Source organism: Physeter macrocephalus, chromosome 7, assembly GCF_002837175.3.
Source record: "Physeter macrocephalus isolate SW-GA chromosome 7, ASM283717v5, whole genome shotgun sequence".
NCBI lineage: Eukaryota > Metazoa > Chordata > Mammalia > Artiodactyla > Physeteridae > Physeter > Physeter macrocephalus.
Window position 1 is genome coordinate 18,590,084 of NC_041220.1, and position 27,330 is coordinate 18,617,413.

The window sequence follows — 27,330 nt, forward strand, 5'->3', positions numbered from 1 at the left end:
TTTATCAATTTTGTTTATCTTCTGAAAGAACCAGCTTTTAGTTTTATTGAGCTTTGCTATTGTTTTCTTTGTTTCTATTTCATTTATTTCTCTGATCTTTGTGATTTCTTTCCTTCTACTAATTTTGGGTTTTGTTTGTACTTCTTTCTGGAGTTCCTTTGGGTGTAAGCTTAGATTGTTTATTTGAGATTGTTCTTCTCTCCTGAGGTAGGATTGTATTGCTATAAACTTCCCTCTTAGAACTGATTTTGCTACATCCCATAGGTTTTGGATCATTGTGTTTTTGTTTTCATTTATCTCTAGGTATTTTTTGATTTCCTCTTTGATTTTTTCAGCGTTCTCTTGGTTATTAAGTAACGTATTGGTTAGCCTCCATATGTTTGTTTTTTTTCCCTGTTATTCATATCTAATCTCACAGCGTTGTGGTTGGAAAAGATGCTTGATATGATTTCAGTTGTCTTAAATTTACCAAGGCTTGATTTCTGAACCAAGATGTGATCTATGCTGGGGAGTGTTCCATGTGCACTTGAGAAGAATGTGTAATCTTCTGTTTTTGGATGGAATGTCCTATAAATATCAATTAAATCTATCTGGTCTATTGTGTCATTTAAAGCTTGTGTTTCCTTATTAAATATCTGTCTGGATGATTTGTCCATTGGTGTAAGTGAGGTGTTAAAGTCCCCCACTATTATTGTGTTACAGTCAATTTCCTCTTTTATAGCTGTTGGCATTTGCATTATGTATTGAGGTGCTCCTGTGTTGGGTGCATATAGATTTGTAATTGTTATCTGTGTCCCTAGGTCTGAAGTGGGTCTCTTGTAGGCAGGATATATGTGGGTCTTGTTTTTGTATCCATTCAGCGAGCCTGTGTCTTTAGGTTGGAGCATTTAAGCCATTTACATTTAAGGTAATTATCGATATGTATGTTCCTATTACCATTTTCTTAATTGTTTTGGGTTTGTATTTGTAGGTCTTTTCCTTCTCTTGTGTTTCTTGCCTAGAGAAGTTCCTTTAGCATTTGTTGTAAAGGTGGTTTTGTGATGCTGAGTTCTCTTAGCTTTTGCTTGTCTGTAAAGCTTTTTATTTCTCAATCAAATGTGAATGAGATCCTTGATGGGTAGCATAATCTTGGTTGCAGGTTCTTCCCTTTCATCACTTTAAATATACTGTACCGGAAGAGTGAGACGTGGAGATCACCTTCCTCCCCACAAATACATCAGAAATACATCTACATGTGGAACAACCCCTACAGAACACCTACTGAAAGCTGGCAGAAGAACTCAGACTTCCCGAAAGGCAAGAAACTCCCCACGTACCTGGGTAGGGCAAAAGAAAAAAGAAAATACAGACACAAAAGCATAGGGATGGGACCTGCACCTCTGGGAGGGACCTCTGAAGGAGGAAAAGTTTCCACACACTAGGAAGCCCCTTTGCAGGCAGAGACTGTGGGTGGCGAAGGGGATAAGCTTCAGAGCCACGGAGCAGAGCGCAACAACAGGGATGCAGAGGGCAAAGCAGAGAGATTCCCGCACAGAAGATCGGTGCCGGCCAGCAGTCACCAGCCCAAAAGGCTTGTCTGCTCACCCGCCGGGGAAGGTGGGGGCTAGGAGCTGAGGCTCGGGCTTCAGAGGTCAGATCCCAGGGAGAGGACTGGGGTTGACTGCCTGAACACAGCCTGAAGGGCGCTAGTGTGTCACAGCTAGCTGGGAGGGAGTCCAGGAAAAAGTCTGGAGCTGCTGAAGAGGCAAGAGACGACTTCTTGCCTCTTTGTTTCGCGGTGTGCACGGAGAGGGGATTAAGAGCACCACCTAAACGAGCTCCAGGGATGGGCGCAGCCCGTAGCTAATAGCGCAGGCCCGAAAGGCAGGCGTGAAACACTAAGGCTGCTGCTGCATCCATCAAGAAGCCTGTGTGCAAGCCTAGGTCACTATCCACACCTCCCCTCCTGGGAGCCTGTGCAGCCCGCCACTGCCAGGGTCCCATGACCCAGGGACAACTTCTCCGGGAGAACACACGGCATGCTTCAGGTTGTTGCAACGTCACGCTGGCCTGTGCAGCCACAGGCTCGCCCCGTATTCCGTACCCCTCCCTCCCCCCGGCCTGAGTGAGCCAGAGCCACTTAATCAGCTGCTACTTTTAATCCGTCCTGTCTGAGCGAAGAACAGACGCCCTCGGGTGCCTTACACGTAGAGGTGGAGCCAAATCCAAAGCTGAACTCCAGGAGCTGTGCAAACAAGAGAAAGGGAAATCTCTCCTAGCAGCCTCAGAAACAGCAGATTAAATCTCCACAATCAACTGAATGTACCCTGCATTTGTGGAATACCTGAATAGACAACAAATCATCCCAAATTGAGGCAGTGGACTTTGTGAGCAATGATATATACATTTTTTTCCTTTTTCTCGTTCTCTGAGTGTGTATGTGTATGCTTCTGTGTGTGATTTTGTCTGTATAGCTTTTTACCATTTGGCCTAGGGTTCTGTCTGTCCGTTTTATTTTTTTAGTATACTTTTTAGCACTTGATATCATTGGTGGATTGTTTTTTGGTTTAGTTGCTTTCTTTCTTTTTTTATTGCTTAAAATTTTTTTTTAATTTTTAGTAATTATTTTTTATTTTAATAACTTTATTTTATTTTTTCTTTGTTTCTTTCTTTTTTTCCTCCCTTTTATTCTGAGCCGTGTGGATGACAGGGTCTTGGTGCTCCGGAAGGGCTTCAGGCCTCTGCCTCTGAGGCGGTAGAGCTGACATTGCTCCAACACAGGACATTGGTCCACATCACGACATTGGTCCACTAGAGACTTCCGAGCTCCACGTAATATCAAACGGCGAAAATCTCGCAGAGATCTCCATCTTAACGCCAGGACCCAGCTCCACTCAACAACCAGCAAGCTACAATGCTGGACACCCTATGTCAAACAACTAGCAAGGCAGGAACACAACCCCACCCATTAGCAGAGAGGCTGCCTAAAATCATGGTAAGGTCACAGACACCCCAAAACACATCACCAAATGTGGACCTGCCCACCAGAAAGACAAGTCCAGCCTCATCCACCAGAACACAGGCACTAGTTCCCTCCACCGGGAAGCCTACACAACCCACTGAACCAACCTTAGCCACTGGGGGCAGAGAGCAAAAACAACGGGAACTACAAACCTGCAGCTTGCCAAAAGGAGACCACAAACACAGTAAGTTAAGCAAAATGAAAAGACAAACACACAGCAGATAGGCAAAAACCCGCCTGACCAAACAAATGAAGAGGAAATAGGTAATCTACCTGAAAAAGATTTCAGAATGATAGTAAACATGACCCAAAATCTTGGAAATAGAATGGAGAAAATAGAAGAAACGTTTAACGAGGACGTAGAAGAACTAAAGAGCAGACAGTGATGAATAACAAAATAAATGAAATTAAAAATTCCCTAGAAGGGATCAATGGCAGAAGAACAGATAAGTGACGAGGAAGATAAAATAGTGGAAATAAATACTGCAGAGCAGAATAATGAAAAAAGAATGAAAAGAATTGAGGGCACTGTCAAAGACTTCTGGGATAACATTAAACGCACCAACATTCGAATTATAGGGGTCCGAGAAGAAGAAGAGAAAAAGAAAGGGACTGAGAAAATATTTGAAGAGATTACAGTTGAAAACTTCCCTAATATGGGAAAGGAAATAGTTCATCACGTCCAGGAAGCACAGAGTCCCATACAGGATAAATCCGAGGAGAAACACGCCAAGACACATATTAATCAAGCTATGAAACATTAAATACAAAGAAAAAATATTAAAAACAGCAAGGGAAAAACAACAAATAACACACAAGGGAATCCCCACAAGGTTAACAGCTGATCTTTCAGCAGAAACACTGCAAGCCAGAAACTCTGCAAGTAATGAAAGGGAAAAACCTAAAACGAAGATAACTCTGCCCAGCAAGGATCTCATTCAGATTCAACAGAGAAGTTAAAATCTTTACAGACAAGCAAAAGCTAACACAATTCAGCACCACCAAACCAGCTTTACAGCAAATGCTAAAGGAACTGCTCTAGGCAGGAAACACAACAGAAGGAGAAGACCTACAATAACGAACCCAAAACAGTTGAGAATGGCAATAGGAACATACATATTGAAAATTACCTTAAATGTAAATGGATTAAATGCTCCAAGCAAAAGACATAGAGTAACACAATCATAGTAGGGGACTTTAACACCCCGCTTTCACCAATGGACAGATCATCCAAAATGAAAATAAATAAGGAAACACAAGCTATAAATGATACATTAAACAAGATGGACTTAATTGATATTTATAGGACATTCCATCCAAAAAGAACAGAATACACTTTCTTCTTAGGTGCTCATGGAACATTTTCCAGGGTAGATCATATCTTGAGTCACAAATCAGGACTTGGTAAATTTAAGAAAATTGAAATCATATCAAGTATCTTTTCCAACCACACGCTATGAGACTAGATATCAATTAGAGGAAAAAAGTTTGCAGAAAATGCAAACACATGGAGGCTAAACAATACAGTACGTAATAACCAAGAGATCACTGAAGAAATAAAAGAGGAAATCAAAAAATACCTGGAAACAAATGACAATGAAAACACGATGACCCAAAACCTATGGGATGCAGCAAAAGGAGTTCTAAGATGGAGGTTTATAGCAATACACTCCTATCTCAAGAAAGAAGAAACATCTCAAATATACAATGTAATCATACACCTAAAGCAATTAGAGAAAGAACAAAAAAACCTCAAAGTTAGCAGAAGGATAGAAATCATAAAGATCAGAGCAGACCTAAATGAAAAAGAACTGAAGGAAACATTAGCAAAGATCAATAAAACTAAAAGCTGTTTCTTTGAGAAGATAAACAAAATTGATAAACCATTAGCCAGACTTCTCAGGAAAAAAAGGGAGAAGACTCAGATCAACAGAATTAGGAAAGAAAAAGGAGAAGTAACAACTGACAATGCAGAAATACAAAGGATCATGAGAGATTACTACAAGCAACTATATGCCAATAAAATGGACAACCTGGAAGAAATGCACTAATTCTTTGAAAAGCACAATCTTCCAAGACTGAAGCAGGAAGAGATAGAAAATATAAACAGACCAGTTACAAGCCCTGAAATTGTGATTAAAAATCTACCAATAAACAAAAGCCCAGGACCAGATGGCTTCACAGGCGAATTCTATCAAACATTTAGAGAAGAGCTAACACCTATCCTTCTCAAACTCTTCCGAAATATAGCAGAGGGAGGAACACTCTCAAACTCATTCTATGAGGCCACCAGCACCCTGATACCAAAAGCAGACAAGATGTCACAAAGAAAGAAAACTACAGCCAAATATCACTTATTTACATAGATGCAAAAATCCTCAACAAAATACTATCAAACAGAATCCAATAGCACATCAAAAGGATCATACACCATGATCAAGTGTGGTTTATCCCAGGAATTCAAGGATTCTTCCATATGCAAGGATTCTTCCATATGTGCAAATCAATCAATGTGATACACCATATTAACAAACTGAAGAATAAAAACCATATGCTCATCTCAATAGATGCAGAAAATGCTTTCTACAAAATTCAACACCCATTTATGATAAAAACCCTAAAGTAGGCATAGAGGGAAGTTTCCTAAACATAAAAAAGGCCATATAGGACAAACCCACAGCCAACATCATCCTCAATGCTGAAAAACTGAAACCATTTCCACTAAGATTGGGAAAAAGGCAAGGTTGCCCACTCTCACCACTATTATTGAATATAGTTTTGGAAATTTTAGCCACAGCAATGAGAGAAGAAAAAGAAATAAAAGGAATCCAAATTGGAAAAGTAGTAAAGCTGTCACTGTTTGCAGGTGACATGATACTATATGTAGAAAATCCTAAAGATACTACCAGAAGACTACTTGAGCCAATCAATGAATTTGTTAAAGTAGCAGGATAAAAAATTAATGCACAGAAGTCTCTTGTATTCCTATACACCAGTGATAAAAATCTGAAAAAGAAATTAAGGAAACACTCCCATTTACCATTGCAACAAAAAGAATAAAATACCTAGGAATAAACCTAGCTAAGGAGACAAAAGACCTATATGCAGAAAACTATAAGACAATAATGAAGGAAATTAAAGATGATACAAATAGATGGAGAGATATACCATGTTCTTGGATCGGAAGAATCAACATTGTGGAAATGAGTATACTACCCAAAGCAATCTACAGATTCAATGCAATCCCTATCAAACTACCACTGGCATTTTTCACAGAACTAGAACAAAAAATGCCACAATTTGTATGGAAACACAAAAGACCCTGAATAGCCTAAGCAATCTTGAGAAAGAAAAACGGAGATGGAGGCATCAGGCTCCCAAACTTCAGACTGTATTACAAAGCTGCAGTAATCAAGACAGTATGGTAGTGGCACAAAAAAAGAAATGTGGATCAATGGAACAGGATAGAAAGCCCAGAGATAAACCTATGCACATATGCTCAGCTTATTTTTGATAAAGTAGGCAAGACTGTACAATGGAGAAAAGACAGTCTCTTCAGTAAGTGTTGCTGGGAAAACTGGACAGCTACATGTAAAAGAATGAAATTAGCACACTCCCTAACGCCATACACAAAAATAAACCCAAAATGGATTAAAGATTTAAATATAAGGCCAAACACTATAAAACTCTTAGAGGAAAACATAGGCAGAGCACTCTATGACATAAATCACACCAATATCCTTTTTGACCCACCTCCTAGAGAAATGTAAATAAAAACAAAAATAAACAAATGGGGCCTAATGAAACTTAAAAGCTTTTGCACAGCAAAGGAAACCATAAAGAAGAGGAAAAGACAATCTTCAGAATGGGAGAAAGTATTTGCAAATGAAGCAACTGACAAAGGATTAATCTCTAAAATTCACAAGCAGCTCATGCAGCTCAATTTAAAAAAAACAAATAACCCAATCCAAAAATGGGCAGAAGACCTAAATAGACATTTCTCCAAGGAAGATATACAGATTGCCAACAAACACATGAAAAATTGCTCAACATCATTAATCATTAGAGAAATGCAAATCAAAACTACAATGAGATATTATCTCACACCAGTCAAAATGGGCCTCATCAAAAAAATCTACGAACAATAAATGCTGGAGAAGGTAATGGAGAAAAGGGAACTCTCTTGCACTGTTCGTGGGAATGTAAATTGGTACAGCCACTGTGGAGAACAGTATGGAGGTTCCTTTAAAAACTAAAAATAGAACTACCATATGACCCAGTAATGCCACTACTGGCCATATACCCTGAGAAAACCATAAGTCATGTACCACAATGTTCATTGCAGCTCTATTTACAATAGCCAGCCATGGAAGCAACAGAAGTGTCCATTGACAGATGAATGGATAAAGAAGATGTGACACATATATACAATGGAATATTACTTAGCCATAAAAATAAACAAAATTGAGTTATTTGTAGTGAGGTGGATGGACCTATGTTCTGTCACACAGGGTGAACTAAGTGAGAAGAAGAAAAACAATACCGTATGCTAACACATATATATGGAATCTGAAATAAAATATGGTTATGAAGAACCTTGGGGCAGAACGGGAATAAAGATGCAGACGTAGAGTGTGGCCTTGAGGGGACTGGGAGGGGGAAGGGTAAGCTGGGACAAAGTGAGAGATTGGCATGGACATATATACACTACCAAATGTAAAACCGATAGCTAGTAGGAACCAGCCACATAGCACAGGGAGATCAGCTCGGTGCTTTGTGGACCAGGTAGAGTGGTGGGATACAGAGGTGGGAGGGAGGGAGATGCAAGGGGGAAGCAACATGGGGATATATGTATATGTATAGCTGATTCACTTTTTTATAAAGCAGAAACTAACACACCATTGTAAGGCAATTATATTCCATAAAAGATGTTACAAATAAATAAATGTATCATGCCACTCCCTTCTGGCTTGTAGAGTTTCTCCTGAGAAATCAGCTGTTAACCTTATTGTAGTTCCCTTGTATGTTATGTGTCTTTTTTCTCTTGTTGCTTTTAATAATTTTTCTTTGACTTTAATTTTTGTCAGTTTGATTACTCTGTGTCTTAGTGTGTTTCTCCCAGGGTTTATCTTGCCTGGGACTCTCTGCGCTTCCTGGACTTGGGTGGCTATTCCCATTCCCATGTTAGGAAGTTTTTGCCTATAATCTCTTCAAATATTTTCTCGGGTCCTTTCTCTCTCTCTTCTGGGAACCCTATTATGCGACTGTTGTTGCATTTAACGTTGTCCTAGAGGTCTCTTAGGCTGTCTTCATTTCTTTTCATTCTTTTTTCTTTATTCTGTTCTGCTGCAGTGAATTCCACCATTCTGTCTTCCAGGTCACTATCCGATCTGCCTCAGTTATTCTGCTGTTGATTCCTTCTAGTGTATTTTTCATTTCAGTTACTGTATTGTTCATCTCTGTTTGTTTTTCTTTAATTCTTCTAGGTCTTTATTAAACATTTCTTGCATCTTCTCAATCTTTGCATCCTTTCTTTTTCCAGGGTCCTGGATCATCTTCACTATCATTATTCTGAATTCTTTTTCTGGAATGTTGCCTATCTCCACTTTATTTACTTGTTTTCTGGGGTTTTATCTTGTTCCCTTATCTGGTACATAGTCCTCTGCCTTTTCATTTTGTCTGTCTCTCTGTGAATGTGGTTTTTGTTCCACAGGCTGCAGGATTGTAGTTCTTCTTGCTTCTGCTGTCTGCCCTCTGGTGGATGAGGCTATCTAAGAGTCTTCTGAAAGCTTCCTGATGGGGGGGGACTTGCCGTGGGTAGAGCTGGGTGTTGTTCTGGTGGGCAGAGCTCAGTAAAACGTTAATCCACTTGTCTTCTAATGGGTGGGGTTGAGTTTCCTTCCTTTTGGTTGTTTGGCCTGAGGCGACCCAGCACTGGAGCCTACAGTCTCTTTGGTGGGGTAATGGCAGACTCCTGGAGGGTTGACGCCAAGGAGTACTTCCCAGAACTTCTGCTGCCATGTCCTTGTCCCCACAGTGAGCCACAGCCACCCCTCACCTCTGCAGGAGAGCCTCCAACACTAATAGGTACGTCTGGTTCAGTCTCCTATGGGGTCACTGCTCCTTCCCCCTGGGTCCTGATGTGCACACTGCTTTGTGTGTGCCCCCCAAGAGTGGAGTCTCTTGTTTCCCCTAGTCCTGTTGAAGTCCTGCAAGCAAATACTGCTAGCCTTCAAAGTCTGATTCTCTGGGAATTTCTCCTCCCAATCCCAGACCCCCTGGTTGATAAGCATGACGTGGGGCTCAGAGCTTGCACTGCTGTGGGTGGACTTCTGTTGTATTATTGTTCTCCAGTTTGTGAGTCATTCACCCAGTGGTTATGGTATTTGATTTTATTGTGATTGAGCCCCTCCCACTGTGTCATTGCAGCTTCTCCTTTGTCTTTGGGTGTGGGGTATCTTTTTTGGTGAGTTCCAGTGTCTTCCTGTCGATGATTGTTCAGCAGTTAGTTGTGATTCCAGTGTTCTTGCAAGAGGGAGTGCATACACATCCTTCTAGTCCTCCATCTTGAACCAATCTCTCATGACAGGTATTCTTAAAAACAAAATTTTTTTATATTTAGATTTTTGTCATTTTTAGAGTTCCTTGTTTCTTTGTATATATTCAAATTTTTGTCTAGTATTTTACACCATCGGCCTGAAAATCTGTTTTGTTAACGGGTTGTTTTTTCTTTCCGTGCTTCAAAAATGTTATTCCATTGTTTTTTAGCTTGCATAGTTTTGGATAAGAAGTCTGCAGTATTCTTATTTTTGCTATTCTAAATGTAAATATTTCTGTTTTTTCCCTCTTGCTGCCTTCAAAGATTCTCTTTTTCTTTGATTTTTCAGCAGCTTGGCTATTTGGTGTGTATTTTTGTTTTGTTTTCTTTGCTGGGGAGGGGGAGGATTCCTAAAGTTCACAGATTTGTAGTGTGATGTCTTTCATTATTTTTGGAAAATTTTCAGCTGTTAACTGTTTAAATGTTTCTTCTACCATGTTTTCAATCTTTTCTCCTTCTGGGATTCCAGTTATACTTGTGTTAGACCCTTTGCTATTTTCTTTCAGCTTGTACATGCTTTGGGGTTTCCCCCACTTTTTTGTCTCTTTGTGTTTTAATTTTTATTTCTGTTGATCTACAAGTTCACTGAGTCTTTCCTTCATTTTGTTGAGTCTACTGCTCAACCTTTTGAATTAATTCTTTATCTTGGATAACGTTTTTCATTCTAGTATCTGCATTTAACTCTTATAATTTCTGTTTGTCTGCAAAATTCCACATCTGTTCATGGATATTCACCTTTTCTACTAAATTCTTTAATATGTTAATCATGATTATTTTAAAGTTCCTATCTGATAGTTCTAACATCTTGGTCACCTATGAGTCTCATTCTGATGATTGATTTATCTCTTGACAGTGAATTATTTTTTCCTTCCTTTTTAAAATGTATCTCTTAATTTTGTATTGAATGATGGACAGTGTGTGTGGAAAAACACGAGACTGAAATTAACAATATTTAATCTCTGGAAGTAGCACACTTCCTTTTGTTTCAGGCAGTTAGTATGGGGTGGAGGACCAGCCAGTCTAGTCAGAAGTTGCACTGGGTTCATGTTTTGCTGTTGCTTACTTTACTTCAGTGCAGTAGTCTTCAGAACTTTAGTAGTTGGCTGTTGCTACCTTGTGTTTAGAGTAGGCGTACTAGAGGACTTTTTTTAGTGTTCCTGCTCTCTCTTCAGACTTTAGCCATTCATGCCTGCCTGTTCCACAGAGAGATTCTCTCCGTACTCTTGTTCTTCTCCCAAAAGTAGGCTATTATTGATAAGCACCATGCTGAACATCCATCACTGTTAATGTTTATCTATGAAGCAAAACCCATTTCTAAACATTTTGCTTCTAAGTAGAAAGAAATTCAAAGTAGATTAAGTAGTGAGGAAAGAAACTGTAACTTTCCATTGGTTGTACCCATATCACAGTTGCTACATGTGATTAAGTAATTAAATAGGTAAGTAAATAATTCAAGCCCTATATTAATTTGTTAAATAATGATGTCCTGTATTATTTATTAAATAAAGTCTTGTATTAATTATACTTGAGAAATATTATTGTTAGTAATCTGAAAACTAGTTTCTGTGAGATGTATAAAATCTGAATATATAGTAAAGGCTTACTTAATGTTAAATATTCTGTTTTTAATATGAAGCTTGAATATTTCACATTGTTTATGTAGAGAAGTGTATTAGTTTCCTGGGGATGCTGTAATGAAGTTCCACAAACTGGTGGCTTAAAACAACAGAAATTTATTATTTTACAGTTGTGGAGGCTGTAACTTCAAAATCAAGGTGTCAAGCAGGACCATGCTCCCTTTAAACCTGTAGGCAAGGAGGGCTTTTTTTTTTTTGCTTCTTCCTAGCTTCTGGTGGCATCTGGAGTTCCTTGGCTTGTGGCAGCAAACTCCAGTCTCTGCTGTTGTCTTCACGTGGCTGTCTTCTCCATTTGTGTTTTCATGTCTTCACATGGCATTCTCCTCTCTGCATCTCTCTCTTCTTCTTATAAGAATACCAATCATATTGGATTGGAGACCCACCCTACTACAGTATGACCTCATCTTAACTAATCTCTCTTCAATGACCCTGTTTCCAAATAAAGTCTGAGGTACTGGGAGTTAGGACTTGAACATATATTTTTGGGAGATACAGTTCAACCCATAATAAGCAGGAATAATGCCAGTGTCTCAAAAGCAGACTCCTTTATCAGTAGCATTATCTCAGATAAAGATATTAAACTACTAAACCTAAATGGCAGGCTAAGCATATGCTCATGAGTAAATCTGTGTCATAAATTTGTGTTTTAAGTTTATAAGAAGAAATTTGATATTTGATTCCTTTTCAGTTCAGGTGAATTTAATGATAGCGACTAACATTTTTTAAATCGCATTTTAATGAAAATATTTACAAACTTTATCCTATTTACTCCTTATTTGGATCATTATACATACAGAATTCTGGCAAACTTTAGAAATTCAATCATTTTCTTAACTGAGTAATGTGATAGTTTGGGGATTTTCAGTAATATTTTTCATTTAGTTATCTAAGACATCTGAGTTTCATAACACATGTGGCTGGCATTCACTGAAAATGAAAGGGCTCTTAATGATCTCTTTGAAGTTTAAAATCTAGGATTCTAATCTCAGTTATAGTTTAGTATTGACTAAAAAGTCTCAGAATAGTATTTGTGTACCTGCATTTAATATGAGTCTCATTTATGTTGCCTGTTGTATTAAGATCCTTGTTTAGTATATATTATACATTTTCAAATTCTGTTATAACAAAGTATTTGTTCTTAGAGGTTTAAAAGTGGCATAGTAGAAGCGTCTGAAGGAAAGACATGAGGAATGTGATTAAAATAAATGTTATCTTATTAGAATAAATGTTATTAAAATAAATGGCATCTTTATAATGTTATCACTTTTTCCAAACCAATACTAGTGAGGTCTTAAGTTATAATTGTTTTGACTTTAAGCACCTATTCTGAATCACTTTTTTGTTCACTAAGAAAAAGCACATCAAAAATTATTATTGTTCTTTCTAGACAGTATAATTTTTCAGAGCTCAGCTTTCTAGCTTAGCTTGTAAAAAGAATTTCTGATTTATTTGCCATGGTCTTTTTAGTGTCTAGTAATATTTACTTGGGAAAAATTTAAATAAGTACATGAATTATAATGATTAATGATTGGAAAGCTAAAATAGCAAAATTTAACACATTAAAAAACCTTACACAGCATATGTTAAGTATTTCCTGTGTGCACACATGGACACAGTAGAAATTGAAGTAGAAATTGAAATAAGAGAATGTCAAAGCTAAAAAGAAGTCTGACCATCTTCTACTCTTGCTTTCCTGCCTTTTCCAGATTAGGAAACTGACATCAACAGAGGTTAAGAGGCTTTCTTATGGTCAATCTTAACAAAACCCCCAATTTAAAGACCTTATTATAGTTATTTTATAAGTCATTACCTCAGTGATAATCACTGAGTTATTACCTCAGTTTTTTTAAATATTAAAAACTTCTACTTTACCTTATTGAAATTCTTAATTTTAACATTCCAAATTTTAGGTAACAAAAAAATTCTAATTTCTACTCCAACAACCAGGACTAGTCCAAGGACTTCATCATTAAATGTTCTTTCTATTCAGGTCCTCAGTTTATGACATGTCTACAACTTTATTTACTTAAAGAGGGAAGTCTTACTTCCTGTTGAAAATAAATCTTCTTTACCCTTAAATAGCTATAACTGAACTTTAATTACAGTATGAGATACTGAAAGTGATTGGGAAAAGTTGCATATCCTCCTTGGTCTAATAGTGGAGAGGGTGAAAAAGTGGGAAAGATTGTATCTGATGTCTTCTCTTTTCTGTCTGTGAAAGTAGGAAGCATGGTTTCTGTTAAGAATGCAGAAGTTGGGAAAGGGAGGGACTTGTAAAAGTTGTGACTATTTGGATGGCTCGTCATGGGTAATGTGACAGGAATGTGTGCAAAGATGTGCAGCATAGTTTAAGGGTTTGTCCTTATTTATAAGGCATATAAGTTTTACAGAGTTAAAGAAAAGATTGTGTAGTTTGTTCATTCTTTGCTGTGATTCTAATATTGTTAGTTAAAGCACATTTTCTCAGAGATATGGAAATTTCTCACTCTCAACGTGGATGTCAATGAATGGATGTGTGACTCTCCATGAGTTTTGATACAGATATGAAAATTGTGTTATTGTACTATGCCTCTTTAATCTCTTAACCAATTATATGTGAAATAGATTTTGCCTATCATCTTCTCTCTGTTTAGCCTGCATTTTGGACAGCCATTGTTTAATGTAGATTGGTCTTAATATTTGTTAAGTTCATGGATACCCTAAAAGATTTTGGGGGTAAAGATACCCAAGAACTTGTCAGAAATGAATCTTTAAAAAAGATTCACAGTTGACACCAAGACAGTGCTACTGTCTTGCTGAACTAAATGGTAAAAGTATTTCAATCTACCTTTTTTAGTGTTTAATGAGGGAACGTTGAATTGGAATTCAGATTTCCCAAGTTTTAGTTCAGAAGGCTGATATTTAATCATCACAATTTCTTTAAGCAAAGTCTGACTTGAAATATAAGAAAAACAAAATATGGTTTATAATTTATCTTCATAGTTCACTTATAATAGTATTATCTCTAAAGCACATGTACAAGAAAAGTCATTTTTATCTCTGTGTTCAGAGCCTTAGCTTTTATTTTGGCTATTAGTAACTCTAAAGAGCCTTTGTTAGCTTTATGCTCCATATCATCTTTAATTATACCAAATCTCTAGCACTTACTGTAATGTGTGTGTGCAGCCGGTGCACAGCCAGCATTGTTAATTAACACAGAGCATTTGTGCAGGATGCTTTTATAGAAAACAGAGTGAGTGAGGCAGTGCACAAATCCATGACAGTGTAACATGTTAAAAGTGAACTCTTTAATTGCTAAAACTTCTTTGAAAACACAAAAGATAATTTATTCAGTAGTATCTCCACAACACATACTTTTCTCGTGTTTTTCAATATTAATTTTTGACAAAATTTAGATGAAAGCTTATTAGTATAATCAGCTCCTGTAGTTTATTTCTCTCGTGTAGTCATAATTTTCTGAGGTGCTGCATCATAATCATCACCACAGCAACCACTCCTGATGTCACAGAGGATTATTACTTCTGGTGGGAAATAAGTAGTTTGAGCAGATAGATGCATAAGGAATGAAGATCTTGTTATTATACAAATAAGTAGAGGGTGGGAGGAAAACATATCAAGTATGTATGTAGGCATAATTGTTTTAAAATAGAATTATGATACTGAGAATTTCTGAGAAGAAATATGAAAAAAGGTGATGTTTAAACCACAAAAGTGGAAGGTAGCATGGAAAACATAGACTTTTAGATTATAAAAATAAATTATTTTTAAAAATTAATTTTAGATAAAATTTGCTATTGCAAATTATGGGCCACTTTGACATCCAACACTGTGTTGTTTCCCCAGTCTTCCTCCTTAGTCTTTTCAAAGATTTAAGCCTTCTAAATTCTCCTTTCAGAAAGCTGGTGATTATTGAAATGATTTTTTTTAAAAGTGTATTTGCTGATATTATTGTAAGGCTTTTCTATAAGCAAGGGTATAAAAAAGTTCCAGAATTGTGCTTATCCAGTCATATTATTACATAGGCTTGATAGCTTCTAGTAGCTACTTGGCTCTCTTTCCATTTTTTTTCTTTCAGATTCTAATATTTATGCATCCATTTATCTCTCTCTTTTTCTCCTTCCCTCAACGTGAACTGTTTTTTTCCCCATGTACATGCTACATACTCTTGAACTAAATTAACTGTCTTATTGAATGTACAGAAAAGGAAACTGTCAGCAAAGACCTGCTCCTGTATATTCTGCAGTAGGTTCAACCTCACCCATCAGATTTAAAAATCAAATAGAATGCCAGTGGTAGTGAAGGAGTGAAGCAGCAGGAACTCACACGCTGCTGGAGGGAATGTACACTGGCTTTGGAAGCCTGTTTGTCATTATCTAAAAAAGTGGAAGATGTGCAGATTCTATGAACCAGCAATACCAACTGGGTATTATAAATAATAGCCCAAACCTAAAAACAACCCAGGTAATAATCAGCAAAAGAATAGACAAATAGGGGCTTCCCTGGTGGCGCAGTGGTTGGGAGTCCGCCTGCCGATGCAGGGGACACGGGTTCGTGCTCCGGTCCAGGAAGATCCCACATGCCGCGGAACGGCTGGGCCCGTGAGCCATGGCCACTGAGCCTGCGCGTCCAGAGCCTGTGCTCCGCAACGGGAGAGGCCACAGCAGTGAGAGGCCCGCGTACTGCAAAAAGAAAAGAAAAGAAAAAAAAGAATAGACAAATAATTACTATGTGTTCATACAATGAATATTGTACAGCAAAGAAGCATATAACAGAGTGGATGAATTTCATAAACATACTGTTGAGTGTAAGAAGGCACAAAAAGAATGAATATAACATGATTTCATTCAAAAAAAGCAAAGCCAAACCATATTGTGGTGGTTTAAACATTAAAAAAGAAGTAAATGATTTTCATTCTCACCTCTCCCTCCCTCCCTCACCTTCCCTCTCTCTCTCTCTCTCCTCTCTCCTCCCCAAGGTGAATCATAACTTTACCAAAATCTACCCTAAGGCCCCATCCATTCCATAAATATTGAGTGCCTGCTGTGTACTAGGCATTTGGGGAAAGATACAAGCAAATCTGAACGTAGGATGTACTATAACCCATCAGATAGTTGTATTCAGAGGTTGTTTTTAGGTCCTTTCCTCAGCCTTAGCATGTAACTTGTACTTGGTAATGGAATACCAACTTGTTCACATTTTTTTCTCATTTGTGAGGCATACTAAACGTGACATACAAATTTTATTGCTTCCTGCTTTTGGCTACTGAATATCTTTTTGACTACTGAAGAGTAATACCACCTGTTAGATTTAAAGTGCAGTATCTCATTAGATTTAAAGCCCCGCTCTTACCTAGTGTGAAGAAAGATCGTATTTGTGCTGGAAACTACTTTGTGTGACAGGTCATCATTAAAGAATGTAGCAGGGCTTAAAGAATTGGTGGGCTGCACTTTCTCCAGTGGTTGGATACCTCATAATTATGGAAAATAAAAATGTAAATTATATTTCTAGAAGTGACAGCTCAGGATGCTTCACAAATTAGAAGTCACTTATTATCAGAAGTGGTAAAAGTGAGCCTACATTCGGGATATGAAAGTTTAGGATAAGGAACCTTTTGGAAATTATTTTTAAGTGAACAATAATAATACTCATTTTAATATCATAACATAAAGCTATAGGGCTACGTTTACTGTGGAAACACAGTTTATATGGACTTGTGTAATGACAGATGTTCTAATATGTATTTTAAATAATTTGTAAGATGCCTTTAAAAACTTACTCACTGGTTTTGGTAGAGTAAAGGAACACAGCATTATAGCACAGGGAACTCAGTGCTCTGTGGTGACCTAAATGAGAAGGAAATCCAAAAAAGAGGGGATATATGTATACATATAGCTGATTCACTTTGCTGTACAGTATAAATTAACACAACACTGTAAAGCAACTATACTCCAGTTAAAAAAAAGCATTATTATTTATTTCTTTGTATCTTCAGATTCTTTAAAATATTTTAATAAAATTCTCTTTGACTCAGATATCTTCTATTATATGTGCTTTGCTTTTCTTCTCAAATTTGGTAATAATGTATCAATAATTTCTACTGTTGAAATTGAACTTATGCTCTTCAGCCAAATCTTGATAACACATAGCTATCTTGTAGTCCAAGCAGGGCAGGGAGGGAGGAAGGGAACGAAGAAGGAAGCAAAGGAAGGGAAGCGAAATACTGTGGTTCTGAAACACAAGTAGGTAATTTGCCTTTTAATTGTAGCTTCGTTCTTATTTATTGCATTATTTAATTTGATGAACAAATTTGTTGAATAAATTTGTATTAAAATTTATTGAATTATTTAATGTTTTGAATATTGAATACTTGAGTGTTGATAGGAAGCCAGCTTAGCTTTCTAAGCATACACGATTTATATTTTGAAAGCCCATATTTACTCAACAGTTAGAATCAAAAACTATTTGAGCTTTGCAATTTAGGGATGGGATATGTATTGTATATGCATAGTATTGAAGGTCTGAACCCTTAGATTTGTCATCCTAATATTTAGTTTTTTCTGACATGATCCGCCTACAAATTGCCCAACAATTTAGATAATTTACATTTATGTTACTGGAAAAGAAAACTTTAGAAATTAGAGTTCTAAATGAGATGTGACCAATGTACTTGGCCGGCTCATGTGACTAGCTACCTTGGCACTTAAGAATTTTCTGTGATCTTATTAGCTAATTAGCATAGGGTCTTTTTCTGCATCTGTATAATCATAGAATAAAGCCAAGTGGACGTGACACAAAACTTAAGTGAACAAAACTGTTTTGTTTCATTTTAGTATGGATTTCCTTAAAATTTTGCAAAATTATGAAGCTAGTATTTATGAAGCCCTGCTATATAAGTTGTGTGTGTGTATTTCTACCACAGGAAATGATATGTATTGTCTCATTTTCTAATATGGTTCAGCAACAGTTATAAAGATGTGACCTTAGTTTCAGTTCTTTTATTAGGAAAATGAAAATCTTTCATTTACTAACTAATTTCATAGCTCTAAGTCCTTTGTGAGCCATTTCTTTTACTGATCCTTTTGTTGTGCTTCTATAGCTGCAAGATCCAGTATAGCAGCCACTAGGCATTTTGACTCTTGAGCAATTGAAATGTGGCTAGTCTAAATTGACATGGAACTGTAAGTGTAAAATATAAAATACACTTGGATTTCAAAGATTTATTACAAAGCAGAGATGTAAAATATTTCATTAATAATTTGTATATTGATTGTGTATTGGAGTGATCAGTATTTTAGATATATCGGATTGAGTAAAATATATTACTAAAACTAATTTTTCACTTTTTATGTTTTTAATGTGGCTACTAGTAAATTTAAATTATGTAGGTTGCTCACATTTGTGGCTCTCATATTTTTATTGGATAGCACTGTTCTAGAGTCTATCGTATTTTATATAAGGAAGTCACATTTAGAAAGACATAGTCTTTCTTTCATCTCTTTCCAATTCTATGTTCAAGGGTTAGAAAGTATTTTAAAGCAGTTTATATGTTCCAACAATTAAATGACATCTGTTCTATGTAGTGTAGGTGTACACATAATAGAAGGTATGTCTGACTGTTTGACCACTGGTTGTAATGTTGAAGTGTATTGGTGTGCTCTTGAATGGAGAGAATAAGGAAAAATGAAACACAAACTACTAAGAATTGAAAAAGGGAACATGCTTATGTACTATTGAAAATGCCAGTAAAAGACCCTAGTACTAATCTTTAGGAATTACATATTATAATCTAAAATTATGCTGTGTTGCAAATGGTTATCTTTGGTAATGACTGACTTTGAAACCACTGATAGAAAAATACGTTTAGTGGTTTCCAAGCTGAGAAAAAAAAATTCCAATGGAATATTAGTTCCTATTTTTTTCTCTTACACAGAGTTGTCATCTGTGAAAGAGGAGGCAGAATATTTCACATGTCATAGTCATAAAATCTTAGGACCCACAGAAGTTCTTTAAGTTCCTATATGATACCAATGAGAATAATCATTTTTCTCCTAAAAAGTGATTGTCTCTTTTCCCCATCCCACCCCCATCTCCATGTTTATTTGTTTTGTTTTCCAAAAAGTCATATTTAATGCCCTACTTAGTTTTATTTTCTACTTACTCACTAAATAAGGAATAACTGTTATGTTTTGTATTTGAAATTGTAAGGTACATTTCTTTTTTCTTTTCTTTTTAATTTGACTCTTTGTTTTACAGATGAGGGCAGAAGTGCAGTTGACCAAGCAGGTGGTGCACAGATTGTAATTGACCATTTAAGGTCACTGTGCAGTAAAACAGATCCCGCCAATGAGAAGCTCTTGACTGTCTTTTGTGGCATGCTGATGAACTATAGCAATGAGAATGGTAAACAAAATTGAAAACTTGCTTTATCTGTGGGGGAAAAATTAAAAATCATTATTGTAGTATAAACCAAAACTATTTAGAAAAATTATGAACAAAGCATTGATAAGTAGCGTATAAAATTAGTAATTAGTCAACATTAAATAACAATGTTTAAAAATACAAAATGGTCAAATTTACTAAATGGGACTAATTGTTGAAGGGTTGTCCATGTTAATCAATAACAAAAACAAGAAACAACATAATGGTATGGTTTAAGATTTTTTGCTGTGAACATTTAAAAAATATACAACGTTAAAATACCTTCATGTTTATTACTTTATATTAATACCAGGAGCAGCTTTAAAACATAAACACTGTCTATATAAATAGAATTATTTTCTCTAGATACTGGACTTACTTACAACAATAAAAATATCTTTTAATGAAATCTGGCCTTAGAAAAATAAAGTTCAGATATTTGATTTTAGAAATTTAATAAATACTTGTAAGCAGAAGTTTCTTTTCACTGTAAAACATTCTTAGAACCCAGCAACAAATAACATGTCAATTTTCAGATAGCCTATATGGTTGTTAATTAAATGAACATAAGAACGGTGAAACGAAGGCTTCATTGTACTTTTAAATGTCACAAAAAATTCATCTATCTATTCTATGAATTACTGCATGGTAAAACACTCAAATTCTGGTAGGTTCCTAGAATTAATACAAATAAGGTCTTTCTGTGGCTTATTTCATCATGGCATTTTAAGTTGTAGTCTCTGGCAGAGACCAATTTTACTTGTATATTGAACATGTAATAGTATTCTTTCATGTGTCCTAGAAACACATGGCCCTTTAGGTATATTTTTTATTTCTTCATGAGTCCAAAGAAATATTCTCAGTAATTAAAAAAAAAAAAAAGGTAAACATCAATAACAAATGGCTACTGACATTTGACCTTGGTGTTAGTGACAGCAGCAAATGGTGGGGACTGAGTCCTGTCCCATTGAAAGGGGAGAGCTACTACTCTCCTCTAGCCAGTTGTTTCTGTGTGGCAGTTTGGCCACATACTGCCAAATCTTTTCATCTGGTGGGAAGAGGAAGCTAGAAATTTAACTTTTCATGTGACATCTGTTTTTAAATGGTGGATTACATTTGCTTCTTTAGCACTGTACAGGCTAAACAGAATGTGTCCTCAGGTCACATCCTTTCCAAGAAACACCAGTTTTAAACTTATGAATTAAAGTTATCCATTATAATAATAAAAAATAGTTCTTATTCATCAAATGGCTTGCCTGTTAAACTTGAGCTAGTAACAAATGTAGTCTTTATAGGGTCAGTTACCTCTATTTTTCTTACCCTCTGGTGGAATCATTTTTGAAGAGAAAATGTCCTAAATATGAACAGGAGAATTCATCTATCTGGGTAATCTACAAAATGAACAGTCAGTTCCTAAATAATTGAAATTTGACCATAATACACAGGTATCCGAATTGCATTAAGAAATCATTGGCCAGTTGTTCATGTCACTTCCTTTTTCTTCAGCTTCATTTAGGCTTGGACACCTGAGAAACTGGGACAAAGCTAAGTGGGAGGATGGTTTAGAAAGACAAGTGAAAGAAACTAGTTGTGAAGTTATCATGGCACCTTTGGATATAAAAGAATTAGGCTTGTTATGCATCTAAACTAGTTGTTTATCCTTTGAGGAAGTTCTTCAAAAATCTGTACAAAAGCTTATCAAATGGCAAAATGGTCTTCAAAAACATCATTAATTCTAATCCAAAGGAGATTGTGATTGAGTCTCTATAATAGGGTGTCACACTGTGTAGGGAGGTGTACTGAGAAGGTAATGTTAACAGCACGCAGAGTGCACGGTCTAAATGTGTGATACATTTCTTTTGTAAGGGTAGGTTTTTTTTTTTTTCCCCTGGTGTGCAAGTATTCCCAAGAAATAGCTTAGATACTTTAGAAAGCTATATTAACTTTTCTCAGAACATTATTCGAGCAGTGGTGTTTTTGTTCCATTATTCTAAAAGCTGCAATTTGAATGCAGCTTTCAAAACTTTTTAGATAAAATAGAAGTAAACTTATCTTTAGTATTTTAAAGGAACAAATGCCAGACTTGTGACGATCTTCTTTCCTCTGCTTCCTTGTACTTTTGTCTGTCATGGGGATCATAGTTTGTGAAGTGGTTCCTTTTCTCCATAATGCTCTTTAACTTAAATTATATCCTTTTTTGTTTTGCATAATTATTAAGCATCTTTGTTGTTGTATCAATTATTTACTTACTCTTTTCTTTAAAATATGTGTTGAAAGACTTTCCAACATAATGTTAGGTCTTCTTGGTTAACTTAAGATCATTTGGTATTGATCCTGTCCACCTGTATGAGTCACTGAGCCAAAAAGCAGTAGAGTTTTTTGAAATTCAGGAGGCACTTTTTATTAGCACTGATAAATGAAATTCCTTTTTATGTGTATTTACTATTGAATTCCAGTACACAAGCCTGTGCTAGTTTCTGAGTAGAATAGTTGAGTGATAAATACCTCCTTATTACTCTAACGGAAAAATTAACTCTACCCTTGGGCCCAATAACTTAAGCCTCATTTGTAGTTAGGGAGTTATTCTTTAGCTTCATAGATAAAATTTTTTTAAACAGAGAGATAAGAAAGTACTGAAATGGTAACAAAGACCCACCAACATAGTTTGTCTAATAAGAACATTTTCAAATTGTTTATTAGTCCTAAAGGTGGCTTGACACCAGTCTGAGACTTAGGATATCTTGATTCCTGTCCATATAGTGGACAACTCTGAGCATATCAAATCTTTGAATACATTAAATAGGAAATCAAGTTTCTTAAACACATGCAAGAAAGATATCTATAATGAAAACACTCAGTAAAGGCATTTTTATACCCTTTGATAAAACTGTATAAAACTCAAGGTTCGGGCTTCCCTGGTGGCGCAGTGGTTAAGAGTCCGCCTGCCGATGCAGGGGACACGGGTTCGCGCCCCGGTCCGGGAGGATCCCGCGTGCCACGGAGAGGCTGGGCCCGTGAGCCATGGCCGCTGAGCCTGCGCGTCCGGAGCCTGTGCTCCGCAACGGGAGGGGCCACAGCAGAGGGAGGCCCGCATACCACAAAAAAAAAAAAAAAAAAAAAAAACTCAAGGTTCACGAGTTTTAAAACTTCTGAACCAGCTCAAGACTTTAAGCTATGAGCTAGATATATTCTTTTGTTTCCCCACTGGTGAAGCAAATAAAACTTTCTGTATTCAGACAAGTAAGTTTGAATAGCTGAATAGAAAAAGTTATAATTGCTTAGCTAGAAAAGTTGTCATTAATATTGCTAAATAAAATCATATTTAACTAGAATAACAAACGAAACTTTGTTTAGTAAAAATCATTTCAAATTTTTCCTTTGGGGAAGAATCATACCTGTTTTTCACATGGCGAAAAAGCACTCTTCAGTTCTGTGGCCCTCCAAAATATTCTGAGTATTTGACAGTTGTGGTTAGAGACAAGCGTATTGACAGTTTGACGTTCAATTTGAGGAAATGTGAACTTCCTGTATTTTCTTTATGTAGTTACAGCAGGGTCCCCAACCCCGGTACCGGTCTGCGACGGCCTGTTAGGAACCGGGCCTCACAGCAGGAGGTGAGCAGTGGGCAAGTGAGCCCTTCTAAAGTGACTAACATAATACACACAGTCTGTGATGGACTTCTTCATGTGACCCGTATCATATATATGATATATGTATGTGTATGTATATATATAGATATATGTATATACCTATGATTTTTACAAATAGAGCTGATTTTTCTGTGGTATCTTAATAACCCCTTCTTATCGAAAGAGTAATTTCTCTTTTTTTATGGTTCCTGAAATCTGTCTGCAATACTCTCTTGATAATTCTCACATTTATTTGCCACACGGACTTATGATAACTGAACTATGGTTGAAGGGAGACCATCTGTGTGATTTAAGAAATGCAGCGCATGGAGTATCAGAGCATTTTAACAATTGAATTTAAGTATTAAGCCCAGTACTTAAATTCAGTTGTTTAAAATAGGCCTGTAAAGTATCTTCTCTCCTCTAATTTAAAGATCACTTAATATGTAATTAGTTTTAGCTCCTTTCATTTCAACCAGCAGTTTCCCAATTCTAATAATACTCTTCCTAGTGAACTCAGCCAATAACTTGGCTTACTTGATTTTTCTTCATATTTAAAATAGGAAGAATAGAAATTAATAAGGAATAATCCTGATTAAAAACTAAAAATGCACTTTGGACTGAGCTACTTGTTTATGTTTTGGTATTACTTTATTACAGGTAAGAAAGAATACCTCCTAGATGTTAGATGTTTAGGAAATGATTTGCTTTGCATGAGTGAGGAACTAGTTCCAAAGTTTACTTACTGTGGGTATAAGCTAGTTAATAATTCCATAAATTTCCTAAACACTGAAGACTATTTGCCTAACTTTAAGGGGGAAAGACAAAACAAAGTGTTTTTGCAATTTATTGTCTTTTTTTCTTAATTATAATTTTCCTATATACTATTTTCATGTATTTTCTGTTCATAAAAGCATGGGAGATGTACTTTTAAGTTATATCTTTTGAAGCCCAGTTTGTCAAATTAAAGTACTCTAGTATGTTAAGGTGTGTTAAAGACTTATTGTATCCCTGAAAAGTTTTTAGGTTTTAAAAAATAATAATATTAGAATTCTTTATTTACTAACTGCTGTTCTCTCTAAAAAATTTCTGAATTTTTACTGTTTGTCCAACAGAGCTTTCTAATCAATCTGAAGTAGGTTGCATTCATGAAGTTCTGCTACAAATGTCATTTTAAACAAATTGTTTTATTGACGTACAGAGCAGTTAGTTGTTCCTGTGCCTCCTGCTAATTCTGCCTATTAAATTTGACCAGTTAGACTAGGTTAGCTCTTCATCATAATCCTCCTAAACAATTACTATAATAATGCTGTTATTTAATGGACAGGCTAAGAACTTGGTTTTTAGTAGAGGTGTACCAAATGCATATTTTGGTTTAATTCCACATAGACAAGTATTAGCGTTAATATTCAGCTTTGGCCATTATAGAATGAACTTCTAAATGCAAGAATTGGAAATTTTATCACACAAAAAATGAAATGATTGTTATAGTTTTTTTTGTTAATGATTTAAAGTTTGGCATTATATTATAGAAATAATACTCTTTGCAGCATTTTCAGCTTCTGGATTATTTTTATAATCGTGACAGTGCATTTAGCATTGTGATACTAAAGAATCAATTTTAACTGGGGACAGTGTAGTAACAAAATATGTTTGGGGTTCTTTATTCTCTAACATGTTTTTCTTCATTTGCTTTATGTCTTGATTGAAGATGACTAATCATGGATGTTATTGAATATTACTTTCAAGAATTTTCTCATAGTGAAAATTTAAAGAGGCAGAGTTGGCTTTCTGATTTTAACTCATCCTCATAAGATGTAAAGAATTCTCAAATTGGACTTTTTCCTGAAAGATTCATGGCCTGAATGGAATTAAGTAACTAAAAATCAAAAACAACTAACATTCATTTTATTTTTGTTGTAAATTATAAAGAGAGTAGATAATATAATCTCTATTATTCTGCCTTGATTTAATTTTTACATTTGTATAGCCTTTCACCCTCATTAGTTACTGCCACATTTTAATATTGCAGTATAAATACACATTTACATTTCAGCTAATAGAATTTCAACACGTGAAACACATTGGGAGATTTTTCTCTGTACATGAAATGCTTACCTATATTTAAAAATGAATATTTAGATAGTAAAGATAAAACTGAAAGACCAGGCCTTGTTTTTATTTTTGATGTTACACTGGTTGAAATATGATGGTATCAAACACATGATCATTGAGTATGCACAAATTTGTCGGTGCTAGAAATGACATTGAAGTAAGCTTTCAGGTGTTTGACCTTCAAGAGCTGAGGCAAAAGCCAGAGATGAATAATGGATTTTGGCCATATATCAGTGCATCTTTAATTCAGACCATTTAAAATATTCATTCAGTGAGAAGCTCAGGACAGAAAAGTATCATATGTAAACTAACTTGTGTAAAAATTAGTAATCCTGTTTTCTGACTACAAATTAGTCCAGTTAACAGCAAACTGCCTATATTTTATTTACTGAAAAAAAATTTTAATTAAATATTTGAAAAATGTTTCTTCGAAAGAAATTAGAAATCTTTGGGTTATATAGATATTTCTTGTTAACACAGTTTGTGTGTTGCAAATAACTTCTATGAATTTTTAAAATGTAAAAAATTTAATCATAGTAATGCTCCAGGGTAACTAGTATTATTTGGGTTTTTGTTAAAACCAGTAAATCCTTTGGTAAAACAGAATTTTCATGTTTTTTAAGCGCATGTGATTATAAGATATACATGTCTGTAAATGCTCCAGGGTAACTAGTATTATTTGGGTTTTTGTTAAAACCAGTAAATCCTTTGGTAAAACAGAATTTTCATGTTTTTTAAGCGCATGTGATTATAAGATATACATGTTGTCTGTAAATTAACCTGGCAATTAGCTCAATTTGCTATACAAAAATTTAGGCTTAAATTTATACTTACTATAGATGTAGCCTTTCAGCAATGCCCTATGAGAGCCGAGACTGGATTTATTTCTCCCAATAAGAGCTACGTAAGCAACAGCTGGCAGTAGTCCTCTTCTAAAAAAAACAAAAAACAATTTTAACTTTTAAAAGACCAGTTTGTTTCTGAGATGAAAGCACAGCGTTTTCTTAAATCAGAGTAGATGTATATGTAGAAATTTTTGTAGCAGTATTCATTATAACAAGAGTTGATCTGTAGTAAATAATTTAACCTGAAGTGAGTCTAGGGAAAAAGTTATCTGCTGGACTAAGACATAATTGTTCTAGGTGTCACTGGATTGAGAACAGCAAATGGGTAGGCCTCTTAAGAATAATAAAACATTTTTCCTTTCTCTTGTGATTTGCTTTGAGGATTTTCATTGTTGCTGTGTTTTACATCATAGTCACTCATGTACTTTTGTCAGTTATCTCTAGAACTTTTACGAAAGGGAAATTTTGCTCTGTAGAGACTTTTATTTTCAGAACCCAGAAAAAAACTTTTTCATTTTTTATTGTTAACTTTTAGAAAGCAAGAAATGTGTAAATGTATTGTTTTTAAACCTCTCATATTCTCAATACTAATGAATCTTGATTCTTTTTTTTTTCTTTGAAATGGCTGTTTGTCATGGAAATGTATAACCTGGGGCTTAAATTATAGAGGTAATCTGGGTGCAAAACATATAATGCAGAGCTTCCCTGGTGGCGCAGTGGTTGAGAGTCCGCCTGCCGATGCAGGTGACACGGGTTCATGACACGGGTTCATGACCCGGTCCGGGAAGATCCTACATGCCGCGGAACGGCTAGGCCCGTGAGCCATGGCCGCTGAGCCTGCACATCCGGAGCCTGTGCTCCGCAACGAGAGAGACCACAACAGTGAGAGGCCCGCGTACTGCAAAAAAAAAAAAAACAACCATATAATGCAGGTTTTGTGTAAATAGGCCTTTCAAAATCATTGATTTGAAGTTAATTTTAAACAGTTTAAACATTTTTGGTTTTATATCTCAGCACTAGGTTTAGAATAAAAATTCTTCACTTTCCTGATCAATCAACAAAAAGTAAGTCATAAGTAACTGAAAAG

At 35.8% G+C, this 27,330-nt stretch overlaps 1 protein-coding gene across 4 annotated transcripts in view; it reads left to right on the plus strand.

Moving 5' to 3' along the window:
- RAP1GDS1 (Rap1 GTPase-GDP dissociation stimulator 1) overlaps window positions 1–27,330 on the plus strand; it is a 161,182-nt gene that overhangs the window by 84,152 nt on the left and 49,700 nt on the right. For 3 of the 4 annotated variants that reach the window (XM_024126566.3, XM_007109654.4, XM_024126565.3), the window contains exon 5: window positions 19,490–19,636. The exons of the other annotated variant lie outside the window; for it this stretch is intronic. In XM_024126566.3, the coding sequence (XP_023982334.1) occupies window positions 19,490–19,636 (147 nt within the window). The remainder of the gene's footprint in view (window positions 1–19,489; window positions 19,637–27,330) is intronic. 4 annotated transcript variants of the gene reach the window in all.